The sequence below is a fragment of the Pseudopodoces humilis genome, chromosome 10, assembly GCF_049639895.1.
Source record: "Pseudopodoces humilis isolate 2021_Gansu_Grassland_sample_001 chromosome 10, ASM4963989v1, whole genome shotgun sequence".
NCBI lineage: Eukaryota > Metazoa > Chordata > Aves > Passeriformes > Paridae > Pseudopodoces > Pseudopodoces humilis.
In genome coordinates this window covers 20048706-20074113 of record NC_142209.1, presented here as the reverse complement: position 1 = coordinate 20074113, position 25408 = coordinate 20048706, and the positions used below count along the sequence as shown (strand labels likewise).

Here is a 25408-nt window from a genome sequence, read left to right as displayed (position 1 = left end):
CACGCACACACACACACGGACACACACCTGCCTAGCTCTCTGCAGCGCGTCTTTAAAGGCATCGTTCACTCCTCCAGCCCCGCCGCCACCTCCCCCGGGCGCGCCCGCGGCAGGAGGGGGCACCGTGGAATAGTCCGCCATGGCCGCCCCGGCGCCGCTCCGGCCGCTGCCGCTGTCTGCCAAGAAAGAGAGAAAATGGCGGCGGGCGCGCGCCTTTCACATTCCTGCGCGGCATCGTGCTCGGGGGGAGCGCGCCGAAACCTCGCGAGATCTCGAGCGGGATTTCATTGAGGGCGCCGGAGAACGGCGGAGAAGCCTCGCGGCGTTTCTCTCGGCCCCGCCCAGCCGGCCCCGCGGGGCCTCCGGGCCGCCCTGCAGGGGGGTGGTGAGATCGCGATGTTTCCACGAGAGGCGCGAGCGCTTGGAGACGCTGCGGATAGGGCTGGGAAAGTCACGTGGGGAGAAGGGAGGGCAGCGCGCGGGGGGAGGCAGCGCGTAGTTCTCGCGTCATTTGGTTTGGAGCCGCGGGTGCGCGCGTGGGAGCGGCGGCTGCGCTGCGGGGGCAGCCGGGAGCGCTATCGGGCCGGGACTGAGGCGGTGAGTGCGGGAAGCGCGCGGGATGGGCCCGGAGCTGCGGCAGCGCCGCCTACTCGCGACGCACTGCGCTTTGGGGGTGCTTTGCCTTCCCGGCTGGTGCCCGGGCGGGCTGAGGAGCGGGCGGTGGCTGTGGCGGCGACGCTGCCCTGAGCTGAGGAGGGGGGGCCCGGGCTTTCTTCCCGCCTGAACGCGACGGTGCCCTGGGGAGAGGCTCCCGCGGTGCGGGGCCGCTGGGTGTTGTCACATACAATAATGCGAGCGCCGTTTCCGGGGGAGCCGCCTTGGTGTCTGGCGGGGCGGCAGCGGGAGCGGCGAGGGGCAGCTCGCCGGCCGGTGCCGGGCCGGCGGAGCGGCGGAGCCGTTGGGCCGAGGGGCAGGGCCGGCAGCCGTCCGGTCCCGCCGCTGCTCGCGGCCCTCTGCCCGCTGCGATCCTGCGGGCGCGGCCGCTCGTTTCGAACGGATTTTTGGGTCGTTCCGCACCCCGCGAAACGGGACCGGTTTTCTCCTTTGGCGGAGCTTCGCTTGCTTCGTTCTGCAGTGTCCATGGTTGTTTATTTCGTACCTAAAAATGTTTATTGCTAATGTATGATTTTTACAGCTGGGGGACTTTTTTCTTGGCTGCGTGAGCGCAGGTTTTAATGAAAAACTGGAGTCTGTAATGCTTTAATTTAGGCCCTGTTAAGGTCCTATGAACTGTCACGCTGAATATGGATGACGGTGTTGTAAAGGCTTCACATCAAGATAAGGTCTTAAAACGTATATTTAGGATTCGTGGCAGTAGAGGCTGGATAATACTAGAGGGGATCCGCTGTACGACACGTTCTGTACCATTCTGAGGAGATACTTTACAATTTTTAAAGAATATTTATATACACTGAACTATTCCCTCCTCACGGGCTTCTAAGTTACGTAAAATGTTATAAGATTGTTTTTTGAACATATGTGCTTTTAAACTGAAGCGTGACAGGACTCTTCTAGCCTTAAGTGAGTGTGTTTCTATGTTGTCAGTGTTTTTACTTGGGAAACTTGTTTTGGACTTGACCTGGTTTGGGACTGTGTGCCGGACTCTTGGATTCGTGTAAGGAAATACCTCTGTGTTTTCCCTTCTTTGCCCTTTAGTGCTGCCGTAAGGCGATTGTAATTGGGATAATTTTAATAGACTATAAGTCGCAGTGTTGCTGAGCTCAGATAATTCTGCATTCTCCAGTTCAGGTAACTTTACTAAAGCAAGCTAAAAGAAACGCTAAATTTTTAGCTCTTGTAACGCTATTGAGGTAGTGTAGTTGAGGAGGATTGTAAGGGTAATGTATTCCACAAAGTTAAAAATTCCTACATGCTTCTTAGGCAGATGACAGTGTATTGCTACAGCCGGGTGAAACTTGCTGCAGTGATACTTCTGCTGAAAAAGCCTGTGCATAAGAATTAGCTTATACTTTGGATTAGTGTAGTTATGTTAGCTGGAGGGGATGAGGAAAAAAGTAAAATTATGCTTGGCGAGTGGGTATTTAATTCTTATGCTTGGCCTTTTGCTGCTATTGCTAAACAATATTTTTTTCATTCTCTTAGCTACTAACAGTTTGACTGTGTATAGCAGGTACTTACTTGTATAATTTTGGTTGAGCAATAGTAGTTGACTGTGACACATTGAAACCACTCCTGGCTACTGGCTATGTGTTTTATGGCTCTCCCCTTAGTGGTTGAAGGGGAGCATCAGCGTGCTTTGCATTTTACAAAATGTAAACCTTACAAAATGTGCTGATGTTTTTCTGCTAAGTTCTGTGAGACAAGCCAGTAACCGTGTAACGCTGATGATTTTTAAGCAGTCATGATGCCTTGGGCTAATAAAAACACTTTTGTCTAGTATGGTGTAAGTGTTCTAGTTGAATTCATAAACAACTGATGATAGGTGAGTGTTAATTTTCAGGGTTTTTTTTTAATCAGTATTTTACTACACTTTGAGGTGATGTTTTATTTGAAAGCAGAGAGTGATATTTAGTGTATCCGTTATTCCTCAGTCCTTGAAGTTCTTGAAGTCACTGTAAGCTTTACAGTCAGAACATGAGGTTTAGCAAACTGAAGAGGAGAAAGATCTCACAGTATTGTACACTGTATAAATATTTTGCCTTTACTTTCACTGTTTCTAAGTTGATCTAATGGCCTTTATTAAATACTTGTTTCTGTCTGTATTTCCCATGATGGTGCTTAAAACCTATCTGCTAGAAAACCACATGTCTTAAGCACTCTTATCTTCATTTTGCTTTATTAAGTGATATTTCTGTTAAGAAAACTATTCCCATGGGATAAATTCTTTCTGTTTAATCTCTTAAATGAGTAGGGTGAAGATCTAACCCCTTAACAGTGCTAACTGCAGTATTCATTGAAGTATGTTGCTGGCATGTCACAGTAGCATACACCAGGATGTCCTGCTTTCTTGCTTGCAGAGAGTTACCTGCACTGTCTGTTTTCTCAATCAAATTTAATTTCCTCTAGGAAATTAAATGTCCTTGATGAAAGTAGTTGTTTGTGCCGGGCTGCTAGAGCATGAGAACTTTCATTTTGTTGTGTAAAATAAGGTTCACTTCATACAATAACTCATTCTTGCTAAAGAAGGATAGGTAGTAGAGAAATGTACCTCTTACCTTTCAGAATTTTAATAAATACATAGTTGGCATATAAGAAATAGATGAGTGTGGATTTTTCAAGGGTCTCTTCACTTTTAGAGATTGGAGGAAGATGTCTCCCTTAACTGAATTTACTAGATTATGACACCTCCTGTGGTTTTCAGGCAATAATGGTTGTTTTTTGCAGTAATCATCAGACTGGAATATTCTATCAGATGTATTTACTGAGAAACAGCTAGTGTAAATATCTGACAAGTCAGAAAACCTTTTATTTGTGTGAGTTGTCACAGATTTAAGTAATGGATGGTTCTGAGGAAAAAAAATAATTAAATACTGTGTGTGAAAGGACCCTTTTATCAAAAGATCCTCAGGGTGTTTATATTAGTTCAGGTATTGCAAAAGCATCAGTGTAAAAGTGTGGAACTAACACAAATCCTCTGCTTAACCAAAGACACTTTAGTGCATGCATGCATTGAGTTCTGCTGGGTTGACTGGGTTTTTTTTTCCCTTTTTCAATTCACTTCAGCTTTGCTCTGTGGTGACCAGACCAAAAGGTAAGGCAGTGTTGAACGGAGTGATTCTCTGATATAAGTAAGGAGACCTCTCACAAGGTCAGTAAGTAAGCATTACATTTCTTATGAAATCACCTCTGCAGCCCTCTGGGTAGCATGTTTTGTTTAGCTTTGCCTAAGTACACTGAACACCTGTATATGAGAAATGCGTATGTTTTCTATGAGAGAGGAATAACCACTCTGTATGTGTGCGTGCCATGCTTTCTGCAACTCATAGCTACTGTGCTGAAATCAGCAATTGGTCTGGTGATTTCATCACTTTTGGGGGGGGATGTAGATCAATTAATTCAGATCCTGTCAACTGCTACTCCTGCACTGGCAAAGTGTGTCCAGGATCTGCGACATTATCAGTAGATAACTCCCTTAAGAAACTGCTGAGAGAAGATTAAGCATGTGCTCTATCTAAAGAACTGTTGATCTGTCATGAGTTTTCATATTTACTGTGTATGCACTGAAGTAGTATGGATGCTAAACATGAGCAAAAGCAGGGAGCACAGTGCCTTTGGAAAAGCAGGCCGCATAAATTTCTCGGTCTTGCTGACAAAGTGGCCTGGGAAATCATAAGGAGGAATTAAAACAATCCTCAGAGATAGAAAACAGCCTTGCAGGTGTTGTCAGTTTCTTGTTTTCTTGCAAGAGAAGGTGGAGGGGTGGTGTATCCCACTGAACAATGATGGTGATGTGTTAGTTCACTAACCAATAAGGGTTTCCTTTTCTGTACTTTTCACATATTTGTCTATAAAAGATCTGAGGTAATAAACCTCGCTCTCCTGTTCAACACACAAGAGATCTGTGTTGTGCTTCTTGCCATTCCCAATAGCGTGACAAAGTAGTAATTACAGTTTTCAGATCCACAATTTGGATAGTATTTGATAACTTCTACATGGCGAGTTTGAAAAAAAAAGAAGTAATATCTGGTGGTTTTAGCTTACATTTACTCATGCTGCCTTTCTTAGAAAAGTGATTTAATGTATTAAAACTTTATAGAGAAGCTGTATAAATGTAAATCTTTAGATCTTTTCCCTTGCATGTTTTACTGTTGTGAATCTCATTTTATATGTATTTGATTTAAAATTTTGACTACCTTACAGGAGGCTATCAAATTGCATTAAGCCACCTTCACATTGGGTGTGTCAGATATAGGAGAATAAGTCAGAGAACACTCACTTCTTCCTTAGATACAGCTGCAGTGTGCAAAGAGACTGTGGATTACTCTGCTGAAGGAATGTGGTGCAAAAGGCAGCTGGATAATATTAGTCAGCATGGTCGTGTCATCAGTGCTCAGCCACTGACTTGTTAGAGCAGGTTGGGTGTTTTTGTGGCGATGTCATGAGAGGAAAAGCTTTGAGAGCACAGAGAATTTGCTGCTAGCATCTGCAAAATTCTCTCCTGGTGGGGGAAAAGAGTGAAAGGCCTTGCTTGAAATAAGCTGGGTGGTGGAGCAAGGAGTAGAAGTTGTATATGAGTGGGGATTAAGAAAGGCTGATAAAGGGACTGAGACACTGAAAGGAGAACAAATGATTAGTGTTGCAGTAGCTGTAGAGAATGGAAGTGTCTTAATATATCTTTCTGTCAGCAATGCACTGGAGAATGTGCATTCAAGTCCTGTTAATCAGTGAGTAAATACTTTATTTAAGGCGTAATTAATATTCAGAATTCTTGTCTTGAGGTGGGAAAAGCTTGAGTGCTCTAAAGGCATTTGTATACTTCCCTATTACCCAGGCCTGATCTCTAGTAGTATTCTTTCTGATACTGTTTAATTAAGCTAATGATTGTATTTCTTAATTTGTGAGTCAGAGCATCTTATTTTTAAACAAATTGTGCATGTATCATAGTGTAAATTAAAAAAAGAAAAAACAAACCCCAAACATAGAAAGGTAAATCTTTTCTGAGGGAAGAGAAATGGAAGAGATGGTTTAGAAGCTTTAAATGTCTAATTCCTTCAGTCTGTAAAACCGCTATTGTAACAATCTTATTGAACCTGAAAATCCTCTTGAACTTTGTTGTAAGGGACACATGCATGTTTTATGAAAAATAAGTGGTTGCAGTGAAGTTTGTGAATGTATCAGGATATTATTCTTTAATAAATCAATAGCAATGCTACATAGGCTTAGAAAGGTATGGATGTTACAGGCTTGATCTCAAATACTACACAAAAGATCAGTGGATGTTATCATTTGACTTTACGTAATGTGCAAAAGAACAGGAGATTTTGTAAGTTTAGCTTAAAGAAACAAAAAAGAATTATACCTGTAAACATGTTCGGTATGGATTAGTATTTTTGCAGAGAGGATATAGAAAGGAGATCCTTTACTTCCTTCTTTCAGGTTGTTGTGTGTTAGGATTATGTCCTGTGAGTGAACTGGTTCTGTGTAATATTCTCATAAAACATTTCCATGACTATTTTATTTTGCATTCTTATTCTTATTTTTGTATTCTGATTCATAACTGGTTTTTATACTGATATTTTTAGAAGGAGCAGGGAAAAGGTAAGAAGGAAACATGTCACTTTTATGGTGATGTGTCTCTGTAGGACTTGCTCCTACAGAGCAAAATTTGAACTTCTTTTATGGGTGAGGGAAAACTTTCATGGAACTGTAGAGTTCTGATAGTTTCTTAGTATAATACTGAAATTTGCTATCACTTCAAAAGACCTAGATATTTTTCTGCTGAGTTGAGTATCTTTCCATGTTGTACCTTCTTTACCTCTTAGCTAGTTATGCACTATTTAATCTAGAAGTATAAAGTAATTTAAGATGTTAACTGCAAAATAGATGTATTAAACTTCTGCTTTTTATCTTGAAAATTTTCTAGGCTGATGAAGAAGGGAGAAACCAGCTATGAAACATAACTTCGCTATGGAATGTGGTTGAAACATTGCAAAGACTAGTGAGCAACTATTTAGACTTCTATTACAGCAGATTGTAGTAAATATAACTTGGGCTGCTTGTCTTTCTGTCTCCTGTAGGCAAAGCACATTCTTATTGACATCTGTTCTCCTTTCATTTTGAACAGCATTGTGCTGACATCTCCTTTTTAAATTCCTGTCTTTGTATCACAGTTCAGTGTGTGTGTTTTCAGCTTTGCATGTAAAACTGGCTGCATGAATCAGAGCAGCTGGGTGGGATTTTGACAGCACACTCTGGAAAAAGCATCTGCTGTGACCACCTCCTTTTGCTTATGTAAGAACAGTGGGATCACATGTCCACAGCAAAAATGTGGGCAGTTCCTTATTTGGTAGTACATTAATAACCCTGATCTTGCATGAGTGTAACAGCAATTAAAACAATACAGTGTAGCTGAGTCGCATTTCAACTGGATTTATTGTGTTTGTAATTCATCTCTTCATCAAGGCTGAAAAACTAGTTCATTTTCTACTAGAAACTACTAACTTCTGTCATTATTAAAGGGGAAAAAAACCCAAGAAAACATAAGCAGAATTTGCATAGGGATTGTGCTAGCATCTTCCAGCTATCCTTCACCCTCCCCCTCTTGTGTGTCACCTGTAACGATGATCGCTGTCACATTTATTCAGCTGTTTCTCATTGATAGCTTTTATGTCAGAAAAAATCTAATGCTTTTGCAAGAAGAAAAAATAACTTGCAGACATGACTTCTGTCTGTTCCTTAGTTACGGAACATGACTGAAGTAGTGATAAAATTCTAGATGAGTCTGTCAGCCTTCTGTGTAAACCTGTAGAGTATATTCATCGTTAGGAAAATATTTATATAATGTGTTATGTTCCACTGATGAATGTTCCAAACTGGCAGTGTGTTGGGGTACTGTTTTTTAAGTAGAACAAATGCAAATGGCTAATGATAGGCTGAGAACTATTGGAAAGACAGACTTCAGGTTCAGATCAGGTCACATCTGAGTTGTCTGTTTCAGCATCACAGAGACTTTTTTGCCAGAGCTAATCTGTGAGGGATATCTTTATTCTACAAGTGTCTTGATTCTGTATTGGTGTATCTTTGCTAAGACAGCAGGTCAATTCTATTGTTTGGTAGAAAAAGCCCCGTTGGGTTACTTTGTTATGGACGAAGGAATTGCTACTGTGGTTCAAGTAAACAGCAGTGAATTGTTACAGGTGGTAGACGGAGATGAAAGGCTAAAAGAGGAACTGCACTATACTACAGCCATCGAAGCAGATATTAAATAAAAATACTGCCCATCCTAATGTTTCCTGGGGGGTCAGAATTGTGATAACTGATTTTATGTAGGGTGTTGAAATAAAAGCCTTTAAAACACCTTCTTCAATTCCAGTTTCTTGAAGGAAAGTCAGCAAGGCTTATTGTGGAAACTTGTGCTGGGTTTTCCATTGTCCTTTTCCTGTTAATCAGTACATAGCACAAGTATTAGGTCACAGAAGTTCTCCTACCCCAGGATTCATTGGTGGAAGATCTGGTAGGGAGCCAGTCACAGTGCTGGGGTCTGAGCTGCCTGGCCTTGTGTCCAGTCTCAGCCAGCCCAGAGCAAATGTTACTTTGGTTTGTGCCAGCTGGCCCTGGGCTGTGGGGTGGGAATGCTGGACTGCAGAATGAGCTGTCCGTTCTGTCCTTTTATTTTGAGAGATATATCTGCCCCTTTTGTGCTGCAGGAGTGGGGCTGAATCTGTTGACTGTGAATGCCAAATTAAGCCTCACTTTTACTGAAAACAGAAATATTGGAAACATCTTCACAAGTGTAACTAAATGCCTGTTTTTAAAAAGTGTATTTATTGTAAACACGACCTCTCTATTAAACTTGGGTGGAAAGCAACACAGATATACTTAACATTTGTTATTTTCCAAGATTTGTATAATAAATGCATCTGCAGGACAAACAAGTAGAGGTCTACGCATTTTTTCAGTATTTTTTTTAATTGTCTGACGTTCCTGCTCTGGTTTCTTTCTTAAGAAACTTGTAGTGTATCTCTTACATAGTGTTTTTTGAGTGTCCCACTGACACCATTATTAGGTCTCCAGTGTCCTTTGGCAGGGAATTCTATCACTTGTAGAACTCCTTCATTTTATTATTTAAACTGGCTTCTTCTGATTACACTTTGGCTCTGGCAATGGGCACAGACCATAAACAATTCATTTCCTCCCTTCTCCATCATTTGTTGACCTTGCAGACCTTTGTGACTTCTGTGTTTTTTGGAGACTGAAAAATTCAACCCTCTTCAGTTGTTTCTCATATGGAAATAATTGTATTTTTTGTATTATCTGTTATGGTTCTCTGAATATTTTTTTTTTAAATAATACGCATTCTTTGGGGGAGCTGAAGCAGGCAGAATAGCTGAGTGTTACAGTGTAGATGTACTACTGGTACTGTAGTGTTCACATGATAGTAATATTTTCTGGGCTTTTTGTGTCCTAGTATCCCCTAATACTTAATTTGCTTTTTTTTTTTTCCGTTTGGCTACCAAGCAATCTTGTACATATATATATGTAATCAGAATTAATCAGCACTTTTTAAACCTTTTATAAACAGCATATATTTTATTAAGTGGTGTAGTTTCATGCTGAGAAAACAGCATAACATGGAAACCTGTGGCTTTGTATAAAGTATATGTGCATCTAGTAAATTAGCCCTTTGTGATGATATTGGTAACATAATAACATCTGAGTGTGTTGGCACCTTAGAATCTGAAAGACTTGGATTGTAGCAGTAAGTTTGCTTGAAACAGTGAAGAGAGTGGCTATAAGGCTTTTTACAAACAGATTAAGAGCAGCTAGTCTTGGAGGGAAACGGAACATATGCAGAGCGTTAAGCTGTTCATCATATTTAATATCTTTAATTGTTACATAACCAACATGAGAAGGTTGGTGACATGTGAGTCAGAAACCTGAATAGTACAGTGTGATATATATGTGATTAAGTCTAACTCTTCATTTGCATATGGGCTATTTCAGGACAGAATTCCTTGAGGCTTGGGTAAATTCCTGAGTGATAACCATCAGAGCAGCATGTACTTAGGATAAAAATCCGGGCTTTTAATATGTAAAACTGAAAGAAAGAAGCTTGGCTACTGTATTTTTATTTTTTTTTGTCCCAGGCTGATAATTTTAGTAGTGAATTGTGCAGAACTTGTTAAAATCAAACACTTTCTTGGAGGGAGCAGAACTTCATCTTTGTTGGGAGAGTGGGGGTTTTTTGGTAATAACAGGAGATATTTCTCCTTACCAAGACACTGCACTTTTCCATACAGATAATTACAAAAGTATGTGTGACAGCATCCTTAACCACTTGAAGTTCATAGTAGTGTGTTAAATGGGCATAGTCAGTAATGTGAGAGAACCTGTTAAATGTTTTGCATGATTGGCATTTTTTCTGATCGACCACTCAAATTGAGTAAGAATCCCTTTCGAGAAATACATAGGTAGGAATTGAAATGAACCCAGAATCTAAGTAAGGAATTAAAAAGCACCTGTGGAATGTGTATTCAACAGCCATCTTGTCATGTAGTCTTCCAAATAAAATTAAAGACTATGTGAATCACATGCTTAAAAGTTCATTTTGGAGATTCAGAAGTGGTAACAGTGTATCTCTGGTTTGAGATTTTACACTGGCAATGTAACTTCTGGAACGTATATATAAAGTAAGTTCTTCTACAAAGGACCATAAAAAGATGTCCTTTGGCCTAATTTCACGTACATTCCAGTAATATTACAGACACTGTTTTAAAAGACATACTGTCAGTTAAAAATATTGTCACTTTGCTTTTATGATGATTCATTTAGATGTAGAATCAGCCCCAGAATCCTTATGCACAGTTAACTTTTTACTTCTGTCTAAATAGTAGTTTCCACAAAGAAGCGGAGTAAAAATTTGTTAAATTTGGTGCTTACTGGGGTGTGGAGTGCATGGCTCAATGAAGCTTTTCTTTTAGATCCACCAGTTAGAAGGAACTGTTATGTTCTGCAGGTTTTACTTTGCATTTTCTGTTAGATGTATTCTTAAAAAGTCAACTAATTGTTGTTTCTGCTGTTAACGCCAAAATTTATTTCTGTGTATGATACCAGCTACTGAATAGTTCTGCGGTGAAACTCTATTTAATAATAGAATTCATGAATGGGGCTTGCACGTACCAGGTCTTACTCACAGTATAAAGTGTATATAAAGTACAAACATAGCTCAGGCAACAACTACATCCAGTTAAAAATGGTGGGGAGAAGAGTTGCCAATTTGTTTTTTTTTCCTGGGAAAACAATGGATGATGTTACAGGAAATTTTTTCATTGTATATGGGTTTGCTTTCTTCAAACCATTGTAGATGAGTATAAATTTATTCCATTCATTGATGTGGGTTTACAAATATTATGATACTTAATTGTGAAAGCTTTTCCTGGGGAGAGATTTGGCTCCTCTGCCTTGACATTTATATGCACATGTGTATTTATAGTTGTGATCTGTCTGGAATTTGCCTTTGTGGTTTTGTTTGCTCTTTAATTTGTTCTGTGATCTAGTCTTGTCTTTCTCAGTTTTGTTTCTGTGGTTTAGTGAGAATTACAGAAAAAATGGCTTAATTTAAAGGAAATAATGAGCATTTTTATTCAACTTCAGGGAATATTGACACTCTTCTGCCTAGAAGCTGTTCCTTAAAATAACATACTGATGCTAACTTATGATTAATCTATAATTTGAGTTCAGTATGTTATAATCATGAATATTTCCATAATTTCTCTCAGTTGTTGTGAAGTCTTCTTTAAAGAAAGCAAATGATTCAAATCTGATGTTGTCAGTACGACTGTTGGAAGACCTGGAAGTGCTGTGATCTTGCCCCACTTTCAGCCAAACGCTTTCTTGGCCTTATCTATGTGAGTTAAACTGTGGTTGTTCTGAGAGAATAATGGAAAAGACATTTTAGAGCAACAATTCTTTTACTGAAATACTAACTCAAGTGGAGTAGTCAGACTCTTGTCTTCGAAGTGGAGCTGTTGAAGGAACAGTTTTCAGCTTCCTAGTATGTATTTCATAAGTATTTTTGGATGAAAAAAGGAAGTCTGGTGTTAAAAATGAACATCATAGGTTTTGTTCAAAGAACATAGAAAATCCTTTAGGTAAGAGATCATTTATATTAGTCAAGTTTTGTATGCAATCAAAATTTTATTCAGTTTTCCTGACAATAAATTTTTTTAATAGTCTGTTTGGCATTTTAGTAATTTGTTGCATTTGAAGATGTACCATTTTTCCTCCCAGTCGACATTAAAAAAGCTTGAACTGAAATTCCATTATTATTATTATTATTATTATTATTATTATTGCTTTAACAAAAAACAGTGATGTAAAGAAGTACAGGACAAATACAGGCGATTAACTGTCTCTCTGCAGGATAGGAGTACCATAACATTACCCTGAAGTATCTTATAAGAACAGAAAGGCATGTCTGAGACTGCCTAGTTTGATGGAAAATTGTTTTACAGGGTTGACTATAACCAAGAGCTTCATAGATACTGCTTGATACTGGAATGATGATAACTTTTTTGTGTGTGCCTGAAATGGAATGTAGCTGTTGTATTTGAAGACTGTATTAACAAAGAACTGATGATACAGAGGGTGAATTGAGTCATAATGTGATACAACAGTTGGAGAATTAATGTGATAGAGTGTGGAAGAAAGTTAAGTAATGGTGAGGGGATTTTATCTGTTAAGTTTTTAAGGTGGCTTCCCAGCCAAGTTTGTTACTGGATTTGTATGTCTGAGAATTTTCTTAGCTTTCTTTCAGGAACATGCTTCATCAAGTCTTGGATTATGGCTTTACTAATTTTACAGCTATGTAGTTTAGTGACTTGCTTCTGGAAGGCTTGAGTGGGTTGCAGGACTCACTGCTGCTGGTTTATCAGAGCCGAGGACAGCTGTGGGTGCCTATGTAGGATCTCTTGGGTTATGTGCTCTTACTGCTGCCTAAGCAAACCTGATCAAATGCCTGAACCACCCTTCCTTCACACTGAAGGCAAAAGTCCACAGAGGAGGTGAGCTCAAATCCCAGTGTGCCACAGGTACAAGTGGGCATGAGCAGGTGTGCAAACACTGCAGGTCCCTGTGGGACTTGGACACCGTCAGTCTCTGAAATGCAAGGATTTTGGGAAATGGGCATACTGACAGAAGGCCCTGTGATGTTTCCAGGTTCTACTACAAAAGGGGAGGACATCAAGTAGAAATGCAGAAACTTGGTGTCTCAGTTTAAAACAAATTTAGGAGGAAGTCTTGAAAGGGTGTCTCTTCTGAAGAGTTTTAGCAACCTGTCTGCTATGGGTTTTCACAGGTTCAAAAGGATTTACCTTGGAGAAAGTGAAAAAACAAAAATGTTTATTTAGCAATCAGAGTGCTCACAGAAGAACAAAATAATCCCATAAAGGAGTTCATATGTCACACATGACCTTATCTCTGTTTTTTAAGGGGACAATTACTCAGGCAGTTAAACAAAAGCTATTCAAGCATATGGGAAGTAAAATATTTTCATACTCTGGAAGTGTTTTTCTAGATGTATATGGTAACAGGAAGATAGGACTATAGCAGTATAACTAAACTTGTGGCTTTTTAAGGCTGTTTTGTTTCCTGTTTATCTGTGCTTCTTTTAAGGGACTGCATGGCCAGAAGTCCTTGAAGAGAGTACATGAATGATTTTTATTTCTTTAGATGATAATTCTGGAGATGAATGCTTGGTAAAATAACAAAAAGAGCAGTAAAGAACTGCAAATATCAGCTTTTTGGAGTTCTAAAAATCTAGGAGCTCTAGTATGACAAAATTGGAAGACGTAAAAGCTTACTACACTTAGCAGGTGGATTTCACTGTCTGAAGAAGTGCTCCTATGATTGGATGTACCCAAGTTATTGTTAGCATAATTATTAGATGTCTATCTTATGCACACTAATCTTAATAATAATATTGAAAGTTTTCACTGCTTTTAAGAGAGTATCTCTGTCATTAGAAACTGTTTAAAGAGCTCAATAAGCATGTGAGAGGAACTGTGGCCTATGTGTATTTTCAAAAAATCTCTGTATGATGAAAGGAAGGTCTCAGCATGGAGAAGAAGGGACATGCTTTCTGGAATTGACTCTTAAAAATACAGGATTCTGGAGTATAAATTCATTCTTACATGAAGATCTCATATAGAGCAGGAAGTAGAAGTAATATAGTCATTGCTGTACACTCAGAATCTTAAGTAGTTTAATTTTTAGGGAATAGTTTATATTATTAGGGTATAATTTGCACTTAGGCCAGAGCAGCATGTCGCACCTCTGTAGGGAGAGAAAGGATGCCTGAGCACTTAGTCACTGTGATATTGAGCAAAAAGGCCCAGTGTTACTTTGTTGTTACCAGAATGTTCTTTGTAAGTTTTAAGAATTAACCTAAAGATAGCTTTTATTTAAGGAGAAATCCCGATTATTGTGGTTTTTAATGAAACCTTTGAAATTAATTACTATGTTGTAACAAAATGGGGGGAGATGTGTGTGCAGAGTATCACTAAACCTTGTTAATTGCACTTTGTGAGTATTTCTGTGATACTTAAAAAGACATAGTGCTTAATACAATATTCGTAGTGGAGAAAATGTTGAATTTAAAATGTAGGTTTCAAAGAATTTATCTGAAATGCTAATTTTAAACTAACTAAAATAGCACTTTCAAAAGAAAGTTAAAAAGATTTGGGTGATTTAGTAAAAGACTAGCTTTATTCCAGGTGGAGCTCAGCAACAACTACTTCCTTCAGCTGTAAAGGTAATTGGTTCTGTAACCCTGTGACTCCCACTGTGCCAAAAATGCAAGTGAGTCCTGAAAGATTTGGTGGCAAGGGGAGACAGTTCCTTCTTTTGATACCCTTTGGCCTTTTTTACATTTGAAATCATAACTACATATATGCTAAAAGTTCTTGCTTTCTAAAATACTCTGATGAAATTTTGACTTTATTCTCTACCTTTTCCACACATACTCTAAATTGTAATTGTAAATTGTAATTGTAAATTGTAATTCTAAGTAGAATGTTAAAATCCCCAGATAAATAATTGGGCAAATCCTGTATACACTGGAAGTAATCTAGTAAATTCTGTTGCAGACATTGGAAAATAAAAGATAATGGTGTGAGGATTAGGAGGATGACGCAAGTTAGGAAAGTGAAAGTAAAGTCACAAATATTTTTCTAGTACGTTATGGTTAAGGAAACATTTCCTGTCCCTTCTAATCAGTCTCTTGTAAGATTGAGCAGGTTCTAGAAAATGGCTTCAAATATAATGCTCAAATGATAACCAGAGGATTAGTGAGTTTTAATGTCAGAAGGAAAGCAGCTGAGCTTAATTACCTCCATAATAGTGACTTCATAATTCAGCCTAGAAATGTATTCATACAGACAACATATGACCAAAAGTGTTGTATTTTAATACTTTGTTCCAGAGAGGAGTAATTTTTCAGTTGTGTTAATCTGTCACGTAGTTCATTGCCCTACTGATAAATGTAGCTAATTTCTTGATCTCTAGCTCTTAACAGAGGTACAAAAGAAATCTTGCAGTCTAAAACTTCATAGCATTTTCTCTATGGAGCATGAGAAATACTTGAGTAGTACAATTTGTTTTATATATTTCAAATCAAATGTGTAAGAACCAAGTATTTTTCTGTTACTAGCATCTCATCAGATGAAAGTTACTTGTTTGGTATATTGCCATACTTATATAATAATGTTGATATCTCCTATTCCATAGAAGAAGGCTGAGACAGGATTTACGTTTTGATCTGCTTTAATGTAGTGGCTTGAGTTGCAGTAAACAAAGTCGTATTTTTTTCCTTGGATTCGTTCTTACTGCTTAATAGTACATGGTCTTAGCACATGCTTAATATAGGCTGTGGTCAAGCTGTGGTTGAGGGTGGCTTAATTTTATTTTTAAAGAAATTAATTTTTTCTTTCTGAAGCTTTCTTGTTGACTTGGGTGTAAAATTCTTCGTAGCCTTTGCTGGAAAGGGTACAGCTCCATGTTGATATATTTGGAAAAGAGTTATGCACAGCTGTCTCTATAGAAACAGTGAAGTAAAATGCTATAATTACTCTAGATGGGGTTCAGCATATCTCTTGGGGTAGATGAGCCTTTAGAGCTGACTGGATTCTGCTGTTGTGGCTCCGCGTTAACCTTTAAACTTGTCTTGCTGAGGCAGGACACAGAAATTGAGCGCTGGGGGCGCGCAGGCGCGCGGGAGCGGGAGCTGTGCGGGCTGGGGCGGCGGGGAAGTGACGTCCCGGCTTCGGCGTTCTAGAAAGAGCGCAGACACTCCTTCGGGTGGGAGGGCTCTGTGCCTTGCCCAGGGTGTAATCGCTTATAAATGAGCTAAGGGGGAAGGAACGAAATACGGAGAAGCTGCCTGGGCTTTCTGTAATGTATCCTAGAGTTTGTTGTTTTGTAGCAGCTCTGTTTGTTTCAATTCAGAGGTTGATTTTTATATTTCCTTCTCTAGCATCTCCACCTTGCTAAGACACTGGACGCTGCTTTCTTTACAGCAAGGAAAATCTGAATTTCTCCAACACTCAGGATGGGGAAAGATTACTATTCTATCCTGGGAATTGAAAAAGGGGCTTCTGACGAGGATATCAAAAAGGCTTACAGAAAACAAGCACTGAAATGGCATCCAGATAAGAACAAATCTCCCCATGCAGAAGAAAAATTCAAAGAGGTTGCAGAAGCTTATGAAGTGCTGAGTGATCCCAAAAAGAGGGACATTTATGATCAGTTTGGGGAGGAAGGTATGTATGTCTCTGTTACGCTTTTATTGGTTGCTTTCATTATGTTGGATGAAGTAAAATAAACATATGAAGACGCGGTATGTGTTCATGTTTAGGCAATGTATTTGTTTGGCTCATGAGATTTTAAGTATAAAATGCATTCCTGGGCTTTAATGTTGGTAAAGTTTTAATTTCTTAATTTAACAGGGTTTTTTACAAACCCCAAATATCTGACAGGCTTAAGGTTATTGAACAGAAAAAGTTTCTATCACCTATAAATAGCCTTCTGTGATCTCTTACTGCTGCCTTCCCTTGGCCAGAGCAGTTTTTGAGATGCAGTTCAAAAGGCATGTATTCTTTTCTTTAATTTTTGCTTAAGGGCAATCTGCTTGATCTAGGCAAAGCAGTCCTTCTGAGCAGAAGCCCAGGTGTCCAGCCTGTAGTTGTCCTTGGCTTTGTGCCTGGAGAGGAAAGAATTTGGCTGATGTCATGAAATACCAGAACAATTTTTTAGCTTTAATTGTAAACAGTGATAACATGCCAAGAGAATGAGGCCTCAGAAATGTCACATTTATCCTAAAATGGTTATCTGGAGAGGAGGATTTTTATTTTAATTTTTTTTTAAATTTTTGACCGACATGACTTTCAGTCTCATGATTGAGCAACAGAGGGAGTCATTAACATCCCGTCCTGTAAATGTGTATGGTATTCCATTTAAAGGAATTCCATTTAAAGGAACTGCTTCCGTTATGACAAGTAGGCCTGCTCATTGCTCTTCGCTTGGGGCCATGTTTTTTACAATTATAAAGGAGGACACTTAAATAGCAGTATTTAGTCTTCTTTGGGCAAACATATAAAGTATGATATTTTAGAATGTTGAATATGGGAATACTTCCTGGTGCCTCAGTTACTCTCTGAGCTTTTCTGAGAGTGTAATTAGTTGCTGTAAGGGAAATACAGAGGATTGGGGTTTGTAAGAAGGATGAAACTTCAGTGTTTTTACAGCCAGAAGCTGGATGTACCTTCAGTAATTTCTGGCTATCTATTCCAGGAGGTGTCCTTCTGCTATCACAGATTGAATCCCCTCATCTGCATGTTTGGCACAGAAGGACGTACTGTAGTTTGCTAAGTACTTTTGCTCTGGTCTGGTATTGAAATGGGGAAAGCAATCTAATGTGGTAGCTGGTTAGTGTCAGTACCCAACATTAAGGTTATGCATGAGAATACTGAGCTAAAAAAAAACCAACAAACCCCTCTTTAAAATTTATGGAATGCCTCCCTCATAATGTAAGCCTTCATTTTTCTATGATTATGAAAGTATGATACCAGCTGTAGTTTTGAGGTGGTCTAAGACTGAAAAAAAAAAAGTTAAAGAAACAAGCATTGTAAGTTTGGAGACAAAAGTCTCTTCAGAATACTTTCAGTCTTCCAGTGCTTTGAGAAAGTATCCTGAAATGGTTAGTGCAGAAGAGCACTGTTATGAGGAAATACTTGATCACCTATTTGGAAAGAGGCATTGAAAAAAATTGATTTCAGCTTGGTTTGGAATGGGAGCACAGGAAGTACAAGAGAATCTTTGGCAGGAAGAAATAAGATTTAGATCTCTCCATGTGAAAGGTAGAACAAAGCTATTAAGAACCTTCTGATTTTTTGCACAGGGACAGTGATAGTGTATACAAGGCTTTTGTACCTAAATGGATCTTAGTAAGTTCTATGATGTTTTTATTTGTGGCTGCATTGAAGAGAGTTCTCAGTATTTGTACCCATTTTATATCATAGGATCACAAACTGTGATAATTTGGCGATTTTAAATTGAATATTAAGAAAGCATATATGTGCTTGACTGTTGGCATGTTACCTTCAGAGCAAATTGCAGGAAAATGGGTAAAACTAATTAGCACTTCGTTACAGCTGAGCTATAGAGGCTATGGAATATGTTGCATATGATAGTGAGAAATTTTCCCCAGAAGTGACCTTGTGGAAGGATGCAATTCCCAAGACATTTTGCAGAACAAGAGGAGATCAAATCAAGCAAACCTGTCTTCTGCTGTTAAGATGTGAATTCATTAAAATAACTGATTTCAAGCACATTAAATAAAATTGGCACTGTCAGAATACCTGTTCTTCTCAAGTAAGTAGTTATAGAGCTTCAGAAACTTTGTTGCTATTCATGCTATTGAATTCAGGCTAGTACCCCACATTCTCATGGTGAATCCTTGAAAAGCAGACCTTTCACTCTACTGCAAATATCTTTCTGACTCATCAGTCCTGATATCATGACACTGTACAGCAAGAAAGCTTATACTAATACCCAATTTGTTTTTAACTTTGCTTAATTTTCTTATTTAGGTCTTAAAGGAGGAGCTGGAGGATCTGATGGCCAGGGTGGTACCTTCCGGTACTCCTTCCATGGCGACCCACATGCTACATTTGCAGCTTTCTTTGGTGGCACAAATCCTTTTGAGATCTTCTTTGGGAGGAGGATGCCTGGTGGCAGAGACACTGAAGACATGGAGGTGGATGGTGATCCATTTGGATCCTTCTCTAGTTTTAGTATGAATGGCTTTCCAAGGGAAAGGAATACGGTTGGCAGCCAATTACGGCGTAAACAAGATCCCCCTGTAATCCATGAACTTAAAGTGTCACTGGAAGAGATCTATCATGGCTGCACAAAAAGAATGAGGATTTCACGTAAAAGGCTTAACCCAGATGGTAGAAGTGTCCGTACAGAGGACAAAATTCTTACTATTGAGATAAAAAGAGGATGGAAAGAAGGCACCAAGATCACTTTTCCGAAAGAAGGCGATGAAACACCCAACACAATTCCAGCTGATATTGTTTTTATCATCAAAGATAAACCTCACTCTCATTTCAAGAGAGATGGATCAAATATTGTCTATCCTGTTAAGATCAGCTTAAGGGAGGTAAGTTTCTCATGTGGTAGAACTCTTAATATTTGATGTACAATAAGATGCAATGGCTAAGGCTGTATGGTAGCTGTGAAATTTGGGGATTTGGAGGTTAGGTGGTTTTTTAAAATAGTTTCACTTTCGTGTGTGGCTGAAGAGCACAGTCATTTATAGTGGCAACAATAGCTATTTTGCTAAAAATGGGATATTATTTCAAGCTGTTTACTATAGAGGCAGCAGAGGATAAGGGTGGAAAGGTAAGAATAAAGGTTGAGATGTCTTAAATTTTCGTACATAACCATTCTAGCTAATGATGTATTAGGCTGATGTGACAAATGAAAACTAAGAAATACATTCTGTATAGTATTCTCCTTGCTGCTGTGATACAATTGCTACTTCTGTAGAAAAAAATAGAAATCTCAAGTATTTTCATTGCCATTAAAGGCTCCCTTTTTAGCTCATAAGTTACTGCAGTATGATTTCAAACTACATAGAGATTGATTTCATGAAGATAAATAATTATGAACAGGTGTAAGAGGAGGTATATATAACAACATAAATGGTATAGCTTTTTAAAGTTCAATTCCAAATCAATACATATTGGCTTTCTGAAGAAGTCAGAAAGACAGCTTCCCGGAGTTCTTAAGAATCTGAAGCCTCAACATAGTCATAATTTAAAAGAATTAGCTTGAGTATGTGTAATGTATTTTTTCTTCTTAATTAGTATCAGGTGGAGAAATAAACTTTTGCTTTCATTTTAAGCTTTGTATAAATTAAGCTATCTTAAAGGATTTTACAGTAAGTGTGAAGTGAGGTGAAGCACCTAAAGTGGTGAGGGAGGGATAAAAGACAATATTTGATGTTAATGTGGGTAATACAGTTCCTTCACAGATAAAAGCCTATTTAGACTCATTGCATTGTTATGTAAATTGGACATTATTGGTGTAGGCTAAGTGTGCTGAATCAGGTGAAGTTGCAGGAATAAAAATCTTATTCTCAGAGATCCTATTAATGAAAATAAACTTTTGGATAAAGCAGAAGATCTGTAACATTCTAATTTTGGTGCAACAGAACTTAAACAGAATGTCTAGATTGGAAGACAAAATTATTGTTTGAATTTTTTTAGGCACCACAAATATTCACATAAGACAGCTGTGAAATTTGATATGCCTCTGCTTATAGACACTTAAATGTTGTTCTGAAATTTGATACAATAGAGGTTGATAATGTATTAGAAAAAAGGTCCTGTGCAAGTAAACAAACAAAAAGTGAAATGGGATTTTAAATTTCCAATGGAAATTTAGAAGATTGACATCTGTAGAGAAGTATGAGTGGGGAGTTCACTCTACTCAGCTGTCTTACTATTTGATAAAGTTTTTGAAGGACATATAAGCTCAATTACCCCCCAGTAGCCATTGACTAGCATTCATAAATTCAGTGATATCCAATGACAAATTGAAGTTTCCTCTTTTTAAGAGAGGAATATTGTATTTAAATTTTGGCATATCAGAAGTGCACAGGAGATATGCAATTTAGAATTCTAGTCACTTTTAAATAATCCAAATTCGTTTATAGGTACAAAAAAAGTTCTGACCAATTTCTTTTTCTCATATTACACTCTTTCTTTCTTTAGGCTTTGTGTGGCAGCTCTTTCAATGTGCCAACGATAGAAGGAAGAACCATACCCATGACAGTCAATGAAGTGGTAAAGCCTGGGATGAGAAGAAGAATTATAGGATATGGTTTGCCATTCCCCAAAAATCCTGACCAGCGTGGAGACTTAATTATAGAGTTTGAAGTAATTTTCCCAGATAACATTTCTCCAGCATCAAAAGAAGTACTTAGGCGAAATCTTCCAGTTTCATAAAAAGGAAGACTGTGTATGTCAACAGATTAAAATAGGACACTGGAAATGCAGAAGACTGGCGAGTCTGTGCTTTAAAAGTGCAATCTGTAACATCTAGTGGAATCTTTGTTTTTTTTTTTTGTTTTGTGGGTTGGGTGGGGGGAGAATACTGCAATGCTGCATGAGAAGAAAAGGGTTTGAGTAAAAGTCATACAGGTGAATTCTGCAGTAAAAATTTCAGGGAAAACCACTCATTTGTTTTACATCTTCCTAATCAGCAAAGTTTAGTCATTATTTTGCTTAATATAATTGCAGTAAATTTTTTACAAAGTCAGTACATATTTCTGATACAGTACTTGAGTCTCCAAGTACATTATTTCTTATATCCTGACCATGTCTGTAACATCACACATTTATGTAAAAATTTGAGATCGTAGTAGAAATACACAAAGGTATAAATATTTTAAATACCAAAACATGAGAGAGATCATTTCAGTATGTTGCCTTCCACTGCACAAAGCATAGGCCAGAAAAATCAGCTTGGACTCCTGAACAGCCCCCCTGTGCATTGAAAGCCTTCTCTTTATTGCCCCTGGAAGTGTCAGGACTGCATTGTGCGTGTGGCAAAGGGCACGTGGCCTGAGGAGCCAGAGTAGCCATTTGCAGTGGGATAGATAGTTCCTCAGCCTTGAGGCAGAACAGCAAGAAGGGATTCTTCAAGGATGTGAACAGCAAAGGGTGAACCTGCTGTCAAATAGGTCAGGGAAGCTGGTGACCAGTGACATGGAGAAGGCTGAGGTACGCTGTGCTACCTTTGCATCAATCACTACCTGTAAAACAAGCATGCAGGAGTTCCAGGCCCTTGAGACAAGAGGGGAAATGTGGAACCTTGATGTTGGAGGACTGGGTTAGGGTGCACTTTACCTCAAAGTCTGTGAGCCTGACGGATTGCACCCAAGTGTTGAGGGAGCTGGCTAATGCCCTTGCAGGGCCACTTTCATTTATCTTTGAATGGCCAGGGAGATTGAGAGATGTTCTGGTAGACTGGAAAAGAGAAAATCCTACTCTTTAAGAAAACCAAGAGGGAAGATTTGGGAATCTACAGGCTAATCAGCTTCACCTAAGCCCTTGGTAATGTGACAGAAAAGAATCCTCCTGGGAAGCATTTCTAAAAGGTGGTCAGGGTAGTCAACATAGATGTACAACAGGGAAATCTTGCTTGACCAATCTTGCTGCCATCTACAGTGAGCTTTGGTGATGTTGGGACACCAGTCTGTTGTTTACCTTTTACATCAGTAGACAGACCAATGAAGTACAGGTTAGATAAGTGGAAGGTGAGATGGATTAAAAGGTGGCTGAATGAGGGGGCACAGGGGATTTAATCAATGGCACAAAGTCCACTTGGAGGCAAATCAATAGTGGTGTACCCTCTGGCTCAGTACTCGAGCTAAAGTCAGCGTCATTTAATGACCTGAATTATGCGATGGAGTTTACAAATTGTATAAACTAGGAGGAGTAGCTGGTGCCACCAGCTGATATACTGCCTTTTAAAGGGGCCTCAGCAGGCTGAAGAACTGGGCAGAGGATTCTCATGAAGCTCAGTAAGAGGGAATGCAAAGTCTTGCTCTGTTGGGGAGTAACTGACCAGTAAACTGTCACTGTAAACTGACTGTGAGCTGGCAATGCAGCTTTGTGGCAACAGAGGCCAATGCTTTGCTAGCAGGGGAGGGGAGATGATCCTTATTACTCTCAGCACTGATGAGGATCCAGCTGGAGTACTGGACTCCCTGGTACTTGAAGGGTATAAACTTAATGGAGCAGCTCTAGCACAGGACTGTGTATGAGAGGCTGAGAGAGCTGAAATGTGCTGGCGTGGGGAAGAAAATACTTAGGAGAGATCTTGGCATCTGGCAGGATGGAATGAAGATGAAGAGCCAGGCTCTTCTCAGTAGCTTTCAGTGACAGGGCTAAATGGACACCATTTAGTTAGGGATTCCATCTGAACACAAGGAAACACCTTGTTACTAAGCGGATGGTCAAACACTGGAGCAGGTTTCCTAGAGAGTTTTAGGAGTTGCTATCCCTGGATGCTCATAGCCTGACTGGACATTGTACAGGGCAGCCTGCTCCAGCTGACCATGTGTGAGCAGGGGTGTTGGACTACATGATGCCAAGAGTTTTCATGTAAGCAAAATGATTTTGCTAACTTGGACTTGGCATTTTTCACTATGGGCTGTGTTCAGTAAATGAGGCTTAGCCCAGAGATGGTGGTGCTCATGGGACATATCCTTAGGGAGCACATCTGTGCCGGGTTGGAAAGATGCACAAAGAACCCTGTGAAAGTATTTGGCTAGGGCAGATGTTTAAAGATCATGCTGATCTCAAGTATTCATTATTTTCAAAGGCCAAGCTTTACTCCCATGAAGAAGGAAGAGCTAAGTCCTATCTAAAACTAAGTTTGCTTAAGAGTCAGTGTGGTATAGGGGTTGCCCAGAAACTTTCATATGGTTGAATTGAGTTATTTTTTTTAAATTCATATATGAGCTAGTTGTCTTTAGAGTTAAAAGGTACATAGGGAGATGGAGAGCCCTCTGTAATAGTCTAGTTTTATAATACAGTAATAGGGCTGGTTCCCTTGGTTGCAGCATGGTATTGGTGAAAGAAATGCCTTGTGGGCATGCTTTATTACTTGAGTTTAAAATCATAATACAGTGCTTTCACAACACTTTCAAAGGGTTTGGGATTTTTTTTGTTGTTGTTTTTCATAAGAAAATATTTCAATATTTGCTGTCAGCCTTTTGCCTGTGGAAACTTAGAGGTTACCTGCTCTGTTAGGTAGCCTAAGAAAGAGCAGTGTTATATATGTGACTGCAGGAAAGTAAATCATATGGAAGTTGGGATTTAATTTACAATAATTTTTTAATGAGTGTAAGAAGAATCCCACTTCTTTTACTTAAAGGAATAGAATTTCTGTGGGGTAAAGTTCAAGTCCATTTTTCAACTGCAGATCTCTTCATGCACCATCAGTTAGTTGTAGTCCTAAAGCGACAGGAAGTAAATAATTGCTGGAACAGTATCACAAAGACAAAAAGATTGCTGCTTAGTGCTTCTGCATATTGGTAATACTATATATTGTTGGTTGAAAAAAAATTTCCATTTCAGTATGTTCCGTATTGCATTTCTTATGTGGTTTTTAAGTAAAAAGTGTAAAGTTGGTTTTTAACTTTCTCTTATATTTTGTTCTGTCAAATGCTAAAAGCTACATGACTTTAAAGCATATCAACCTAAAATACCTATTTGTCAGTTCAAAAGCTAATGGAATCAAGCGTTTTTGTAATCCAGGATCTTGTAACCATATCCAACTTGTAAAAAAAAAAGTTACAGCAACTAGGACTATTTTTTTGTAACCATCTTCAGGTAAAAGGAATAGTGTTAAATTGAGGAATTGCAGTATCTTGTGTATTTAGAGGTGTATATATATATATATATATGTATAGCAAACTAAACTTTTCCAACTGTTTTCAAGCTCAAAATATAAAACTTATAAGACTGGTATGAAATAAATGCTTGTATTTCTTTTCTTATGGAGAGGTAACTAAGTATATGTTTCAGAAACCAGCATGTAGAATTACTTCAAAATGTGAGAGGAAGCATTAATATCTATCTAATCCAGGATTCACAAAAAGATATTTTTCTAATCAAAAATGTGCTTAAAAGCTATGTTTTAAAACCCACTTAATAGTTTAATAAAGCTACTTGGGAGAAGGAAGCAAATACTCAGTCAACTACTATATTTGTAACTACTGAAATACATGAAAATAAAAAGGTCATTAATGAAATTGGGATGGGTTTTTGATCTCTTGAAGGTTGCTTAGGTGCCATAGAAATTAAAAGTCATTTAGTTGCTTTGGAATTCAATCCAGCAAGTTTGAAAACCTCTGCTTCTAAAGATCTTTTTGTAACCAACATCAAGCCTTAGAATAGCCTCAAGCTGTATGTCAAGCTACATTACAACCCTTTCTCCTTCCTGCCATGCAGTGATACTCTGCTTGCTCCACAACTTTCTGCTGTCATCAGGGCGTCAGCATTCTGTTCTTTCAGCCATTTTTGTAGGAGCTGTGCTGAAAGCTTCCTGAAGCCCATTTGTGGTGTGTTGAACAAATGCACTCCATTCTTTT

The 25408-nt window shown here is 38.8% G+C and overlaps 2 protein-coding genes across 21 annotated transcripts in view; one reads left to right on the top strand and one right to left on the bottom strand.

Annotated features, from left to right (window-relative positions):
• FUBP1 (far upstream element binding protein 1) overlaps nt 1–228 on the bottom strand; it is a 33900-nt gene extending 33672 nt beyond the window's left edge. For 12 of the 17 annotated variants that reach the window (XR_015773332.1, XR_015773333.1, XR_015773334.1 and 9 more), the window contains exon 1: nt 28–225. Coding sequence is in view for 10 of the 17 variants with exons in the window: in XM_014250673.2 (XP_014106148.1) it covers nt 28–141 (114 nt within the window). In the remaining 7 variants the exon portion in view is untranslated. Of the gene's footprint in view, nt 1–27 lie in introns of all 17 variants that reach the window. The other 5 variants (XM_014250671.2, XM_014250674.2, XM_088060291.1 and 2 more) reach the window with 4 other exon arrangements.
• A 225-nt stretch (nt 229–453) lies between these two features.
• DNAJB4 (DnaJ heat shock protein family (Hsp40) member B4) lies at nt 454–25069 on the top strand. Of its 4 annotated transcripts, none has more exons than XM_005521033.3 (4): nt 454–597; nt 16211–16496; nt 18825–19399; nt 21018–25069. In XM_005521033.3, exons 2-4 carry the CDS (start codon nt 16286–16288, stop codon nt 21249–21251), a joined length of 1020 nt encoding a protein of 339 aa, XP_005521090.1. In that variant the 5' UTR covers nt 454–597; nt 16211–16285; the 3' UTR covers nt 21252–25069. The 4 variants fall into 4 exon arrangements, with proteins under 4 accessions (XP_005521090.1, XP_014106221.1, XP_014106220.1 ...); XM_014250746.2 differs by lacking the exon at nt 454–597 and adding an exon at nt 6620–6679; XM_014250745.2 differs by lacking the exon at nt 454–597 and adding an exon at nt 16013–16128.
• Nucleotides 25070–25408: the final 339 nt, after the last annotated feature.

Excerpts from the sequence above, each read along its gene's own strand:
- DNAJB4 (XM_005521033.3), top strand. The coding sequence starts at position 16,286 with ATGGGGAAAGATTACTATTCTATCCTGGGAATTGAAAAAGGGGCTTCT. Across the intron at positions 16,497-18,824 it reads TGATCAGTTTGGGGAGGAAG|GTCTTAAAGGAGGAGCTGGA; the intron begins GTATGTATGTCT and ends TTTCTTATTTAG. Across the intron at positions 19,400-21,017 it reads TTAAGATCAGCTTAAGGGAG|GCTTTGTGTGGCAGCTCTTT; the intron begins GTAAGTTTCTCA and ends TTCTTTCTTTAG.